This window comes from Vigna unguiculata, chromosome 10, assembly GCF_037176805.1.
Source record: "Vigna unguiculata cultivar grain cowpea cultivar isolate G323 ecotype 2 chromosome 10, ASM3717680v1, whole genome shotgun sequence".
NCBI lineage: Eukaryota > Viridiplantae > Streptophyta > Magnoliopsida > Fabales > Fabaceae > Vigna > Vigna unguiculata.
Genome location: NC_140801.1, coordinates 37,913,268 through 37,920,151, shown reverse-complemented (window position 1 = coordinate 37,920,151; position 6,884 = coordinate 37,913,268). Strand labels below are relative to the sequence as shown.

At 34.9% G+C, this 6,884-nt stretch overlaps 1 protein-coding gene across 2 annotated transcripts; it reads left to right on the top strand.

The window, feature by feature from the left end:
- Positions 1-201: 201 nt before the first annotated feature.
- LOC146882527 (putative disease resistance RPP13-like protein 1) lies at positions 202-4,742 on the top strand. 2 transcript variants are annotated; one of them, XM_085667784.1, is made up of 2 exons: positions 202-4,152; positions 4,469-4,742. In XM_085667784.1, exon 1 carries the CDS (start codon positions 398-400, stop codon positions 4,130-4,132), a length of 3,735 nt encoding a protein of 1,244 aa, XP_085523910.1. In that variant the 5' UTR covers positions 202-397; the 3' UTR covers positions 4,133-4,152; positions 4,469-4,742. The 2 variants fall into 2 exon arrangements, with proteins under 2 accessions (XP_085523910.1, XP_085523909.1); XM_085667783.1 differs by having other exon boundaries at positions 4,461-4,741.
- The last annotated feature ends 2,142 nt before the right edge of the window (positions 4,743-6,884 follow it).

The window sequence follows — 6,884 nt, the reverse complement described above, 5'->3', positions numbered from 1 at the left end:
ACACAATTCTCAAATGCGTACGAATCATCAAATAAACCTAACAAAATTTGATTAAAAGGACTAAATCTATATATTTCGAAAGATGAAGAACTGAATTGATCCAAAATTTCAAAATGGACTAATTCCAAAATTCATTGAAGTTTCAGGAATAAAAAACATATTTAACCCTTTAAAAAACGACACCCACCACAACTAAACTTTTCAATGAGGCATTTTCAATCTCTACCGTCGAATTTTTAACTAATATATCATATATCGCAGAGCTACGCAACTTAAAGTGAAGAGAGTTGACTTAAATTCCTCACCTTTCTGATCTCATCGGTCGAGAACCAACCCAGTTTACTGCAACCAATTCCTTTCCTTTCTGAGAAATAGTCACTTGTTTGCTGTTGAAATCATGGCACTAGCTGTGGTAGGTGGTGCACTCCTTTCTGCTTTCATTGACGTTCTTTTTGACAGACTAGCTTCCCCTGAGTTCGTCAACTACATCCGTGGAAAGAAGCCTGACAAATTGCTTCAAAAGATGAAGAGCCAGCTGCTTGTGGTTAAAGTTGTGCTTGCTGATGCTGAGAAGAGACAAATCACCGACTCCAATGTCAAAGAGTGGCTCGATCTTCTCAATGATCTTGTCTACGAGGTTGACGACTTGCTTGATGAAGTTTCTACTAAAGTTGCTACTAAAAAGGAGGTAAGCAATCCCTTTTCTCACCTTTTCAAGCGGAACAAAGTTGTTAGTATCAGTAAGTTGGAAGACATAGTGGGAAGATTAGATGAAATTTTAAAACAAAAGGAGAGTCTTGATTTGAGAGAGATTCCAGTAGAGAACAACCAGTCATGGAAGGCTCAGACAACCTCTTTGGAAGATCGGTATGAGATATACGGTAGGGATAAAGACAGAGAGACCATTATGAAGTTAGTTTTAGAGGATAACAGTGATGGTGAAGAAGTGTCTGTGATACCTATAGTTGGCATGGGTGGGGTTGGAAAAACGACCTTGACCCGATCTGTGTACAACGATGGCAACTTGAATCAGATATTTGAATTGAAGGCATGGGTGTGTGTTTCTGATATATTTGATATTGTGAAGGTGACAAAAACTATGATAGAGGAAATTACTCAAAAGCCTTGTAAATTGAGTGATCTAAACTCAATTCAACTTGACTTGTTGGACAAACTGAAAGGTAAGAAATTCTTGATTGTCTTGGATGATGTTTGGATCGAGGATTGTGAAAGCTGGAGTAGTCTTACAAAACCATTTATAAGAGGGATTAAGGGAAGCAAAGTTCTCATGACAACCCGCAATGAAAGTGTAGCCGCTGTAGTCCCTTTTCATACTGTCAAAGTATATCATCTAAGCAAACTATCAAATGAAGATTGTTGGTCAGTGTTTGCAAGCCATGCATTTCCTCTTTCAGAAGGCAGTGAGAATAGGGGAGCTCTAGAAAAGATCGGAAAGGAGATTGTTAAAAAGTGTAATGGGCTGCCATTAGCTGCACAGTCTCTTGGAGGAATGTTGAGAAGAAAGCACGAGATTAGGGATTGGAATGATGTACTTGAGAGTGACATTTGGGAACTTTCTGAGAGTCGGTGTAAAATCATTCCAGCACTCAGAATTAGTTATAATTATCTTCCTTCACATTTAAAACGGTGTTTTGTTTATTGCTCACTGTACCCCAAGGATTACCAATTTGATAAAGATGAACTGATCCCGCTGTGGATGGCTGAAGATCTTCTAAAAGCCACAAAAAAAGGAAAGACTTTGGAAGAAGTTGGACATGAGTATTTTGACGATTTGGTTTCCAGATCGTTTTTTCAGCGTTCTAGTCTTCGAACTTGGGGTAATTATTTTGTAATGCACGATCTCATGCATGATCTAGCAACATTCCTCGGTGGGGAATTTTATTTAAGAGCAGATGAACTTGGAAAAGAAACAAAAATTGATAGAAAGACACGCCATTTGTCTTTTACAAGATTCGGTGATTCGGTCTCAGATACTGAAGTTCTTGACAGGGTAAAATTTTCGAGAACTTTCTTGCCGACCAATTTTAAAGATTCTCCTTTCAACAATGAAAAGGCAACACGTATTATAGTGTCGCTCAAGTACTTGAGAGTCTTATCATTTTCTGACTTCCAAAGTCAGCTTGTTCTGCCTGATTCAGTAGGTGAATTGATACATTTGCGTTATTTAAATCTCTCTGGTACAAGTATAGCAACGTTGCCAGATTCTTTGTGCAATCTGAACAACCTGCAGACTTTGATGTTGTCTACTTGCTTAAATCTGACTAAGTTGCCTAGTGCCATGCAAAATCTTGTCAACTTGCGTCGTCTTGAAATCTTTGGTGCTTCCATAAAAGAGATGCCTAAAAGAATGGGGAAACTAAATCAATTACAGAACTTGGATATCTATATTGTGGGCAAGCATGTAGAGAATAGCATCAAAGAACTGGGAGGACTTCCAAATCTCCATGGTTGCATTTGTGTTCAGAACTTAGAGAATGTTACTAAAGGTGAAGAAGCACTAGAGGCAAGGATAATGGAAAAGAAGCACATCAACACTTTAATATTTGAGTGGTCTTCATGTAACAACAATAGCACCGAATTCCAAATTGAATTAGATGTACTCAATAATTTACAACCTCACCAAGACCTGAAGTGTCTTTTAATAACCGGTTATAAAGGAACAAGATTTCCAGAATGGATGGGAAGCTTTTCCTACCAAAATATGACAGATCTGTCTTTAAATAATTGTAAAAACTGTTGTAGGCTTCCTTCACTTGGGCAACTACTGTCTCTCAAGCACCTCCAAATTTCAGATATGAATTCAGTGAAGACTATTGATGCAGGGTTTTATAAGAAGCAAGATTGTTCATCTGTGATTCCCTTTCCGTCCCTTGAATTTCTATGCATTCATGATATGCCTTGTTGGGAGGAATGGAGCGGGTTTGATTCAAAAGCTTTCCCCGTGCTTAAATTTCTTAGTATATTTAATTGTCCCAAACTAAAGGGAGATTTACCAAATCACCTCCCTGCTTTGGAAAAACTCAAGATTGCAACTTGCGAGCTTCTTATCTCTTCTATCCCAGGGGCCCCCACCCTTCGAAAAATGGAGATAGTTGAAAGCAACAAATTAGCATTTCATGCATTTCCTCTTTTGGTAGAAGTTATAGAGATAAAAGGAAGGCCAATGGTGGAGTTCGTGATGGAGGCCATCACTAACATTCAACTTACTTGCCTCCGTACTTTGATACTTACGGATTGTTCGTCAGCAATATCATTTCCAGGTGATCGTCTTCCTGCATCGCTGTACAATCTGGAAATCAGTGGTTTGAAGAAACTGAAATTCCCAGTGCAACAACAACATGAATCACTGGCATCACTGAGAATAAATAATAGTTGCGATTCACTAACGTCTCTCCCATTGGCCACCTTTCCAAATCTCATACGTCTGCAAATCACAGACTGTGAAAATATGGAATCAGTTTCTGTCTTAGGGTCAGAGTCGTTCAAGAATTTGAGTTCTTTCGAGATAAGGGGTTGCCCCAACTTTGTATCATTCCCGGAAGAAGGATTGTGTGCGCCCAATTTGACTTGGTTCAATGTTAATGATTGTGCCAAGTTGAAGTCATTTCCCTATCAGATGAGAACTCTTCTCCCAAAGATGGATTATCTTCACATATCCAACTGCCAACAAATTGAATGGTTTCCTGGAGGGGATATGCCACCTAACTTGAGAACCGTTGATCTTAGGAATTGTGAGAAACTACTGAGCGGTCTAGAGTGGATGGACATGGTTACCTCTCTCAATGTATATGGTCCATATGATGCCATTAATTCCTTCCCAAAGGAGGGATTGTTGCCTCCCTCCCTTACATCTCTCTATCTAGATGATTTGTCAAGTCTAAAGACGTTGGAGTGCAAAGGCCTTCTCCATCTCACATCACTACAACAATTGCAAATTCAAAATTGTAAAAAGTTGGATAATATTGCGGGAGAAAGGTTGCCTGTCTCTCTGATAACATTAAGCATACAAGGATGTCCCTTGCTGCAAAAACGATGTCACAGAAAGGACAGTCAAATTTGGCCTAAAATCTGTCATGTCCGTGGGATAAAGATTGACGGTAGATGGATATAGTGAGGAAGAATGATAAGCAGGTAGTTTTCCTTCTTTGACTTACGTCATCAACATATCTAACCATGAAAAACTATTTTTGTCTATGTTATCCTTCATTTCATGTCTTACCCTTTCACATTTAACGAATCTTAAATTACTTATTTGTTCCATTTGATACTTGACTAGAATTGCAGGTGCATAGAAACCTAACATTTTGTATATATTTTATTTGCTATTGCCAATATTTTGCTTAGTATTTTGTAAAACACTGAAAATGCTAAATATTCTTTAACAGTTAGCTATTTCAAATTCTCTGCTAGACATATCTGAAGTTTTATTTTTTCTCAAGAGTTGTAGATGAAGATGGAAGAAGAGATGAAATAAGAGGGGATGGAGCAATGAAAAATCGAAGAGAGTATAAGACTGATCCATGGTTGTTTACAGGAATTAATCATCCTAATGTTGCCGCTCCTATTACTATTACTATCATTATTCTTTGAATTTTTTATGAATATCGTCAATGGAGGAGATGAAATTTTCATGTTTTAATTTGTTGTTGTACTTCAAGACACATAGTTCTCTCCATTTTGTTTTCTGTTTTTTTTTTTTACCTCAGTGCGGAGTATGAACCGAGAATGTGTCAAACGGCGTAACCAACTCCAATATTTACTGAGAAATGTATTTGAAACCTAAAAAAAATTAACAAAATTGGGTTAAAAGGACTATATTCATTTATTTCTAAAGTTAAGGGATAAAAATTTATCAAAATTTCGACCAAGAACGAATTCCAATTTTGGACCAAAGTTGAGGACCAGAAATATACTTAACCCATATCTTTATCATTCTCTTCAATTTTGCCATCCCATTTAAAAGCGCGGAAGAAATCGGTTTCACTTTTTTTTTGTCCAAATTCTTTAAAATTTAAGAGGCGAATTACATGCAACCGTCATAATTCAATTTAATAATAGAGAATATGTGATTAACAGTATTACAATTTATAATAATGAAATACTGAATAAATTAATCGTATTCCCTTACTTGAATTGTATTCATGGATAACTATATCATACTTCTATTGGATTATAATTTCCGATTCTGAATTTAATGTTTAGTTATATTCGATGATTACACTGAATTGAGAAATGAATATTATAGTAAACAAAACATTAGTGAAAGATGCATGTGCCTGTATAGAATGGTGGATATAAAATATTAGAAGGGAACGATGCACGACCTGGTTTCTTAACAAAGAATGACTTCGTTAACAACTCGTAGTTTTATATTTTATAAATAAAATAGATAAATTAATAAATAGAGAGAATGTTATAACAATCCTCAAAAATATGATAATTTTTAGGAGACATAATTAATATTTTAAAATTTTTTTATAGTGACGCAAAATGTAACACCCATAGAATAATGTTGTTACTTTTGAAATGGTTGAAATGTCAAGAAGGCGATTGAATTGACTAGTTAAAAATTTAGGCTATCTTTGAAAGCTAAAAATCACCTTTAATTGAATCAATTATATCACCAAGTTAGGATGCAAACAATACTGAACTGTACACTTTCAATCGATCAAAAACAGAGTTAGTCGATTGATTTTACTAAACAGATTATGTTCTGGTATAATCAACCGATTGAAATAGAAAAACAACTAAACAGATTATGTTCTAGTATAATCAACCGATTGAAATAGGAAAACAGTCAACTAAAATACTGTGAAAACTGCAGAAATGCAAATTCGAGTTTTAAACTAGTAACAATGCACAAGATTGATCAAGACAGGTTCCAAATGATTATGTAAAGATGCTCAATGTTGTAGATGCTATGAAAACATGCAAGAACATGAAAAAGATGATTAAAGCATAAGTTCTTTAAACTTTAAAATGAAAATGCAAGAGAGAAAGGTTAGAGAAAAGAGGACACCATGAGATTTTTATATTGGTTCACTCATTGATGAGTGCGTATTTTTGCCCTCATTTAATGTTTAATTCTGGGTATTTAATTGAATTTGTGTGCTTAAAGAGTGATTTAATTGATAATTCTGATAATTAGGTTGTTTGAGCTTGTGTGATAAAAATGTTTTAAAAAGTGATTTTTAGTTGCATAAATTATTTTTGGATATTTTAACGTTTGTTGATGCAGCTGAAGTTAAGTTTTAAGCTCATTTAGAGGTGTGGAAATAAATTGATTAAAGCTTCATGACACCTTAAAGATAAATCAAAGAATAAGAAATTATCAAAAGCACAAAAATTCAGGCCAAGCATTGCATGAAGACGACAAGAAAAACTTGAAAAAGTGAAGAAGTTTGGCTAAACCAAGAAGAGAGCAACAAAAAAATTGGACCTTGCAATTTTCTTTATCTTTATGATAGAAGATAATTTGGGAAAAATATATCTTAGATATTTTATTTGATATTTTTAAATAATTATCTTATTTAATTATATCATAAAATATTAAAAGATAATAACTACCAAATCTTTTTAAATATGACAAGATCTTCTTGAATCTTTTTAGTTCCACAACAAACAAAAATATCTTGAAGATATTGGATTATTTAGAAGATAATTTAAGGAGATTGCAAAGGGTTGATTTGGAAAATTATTTCATTCTAACCTCAGAATCCATAATTAAATTACAATGGAATCAACCCAATAAATTTAGCAATTCATGGAGTACAGAATAAAAATAGAAGAATGGAGAGAGAGAAATGAAACGAAATTAGGCACCCCTAAGGGTTCCAAAACTCCGAAGTCCCGAGCATGTTCTT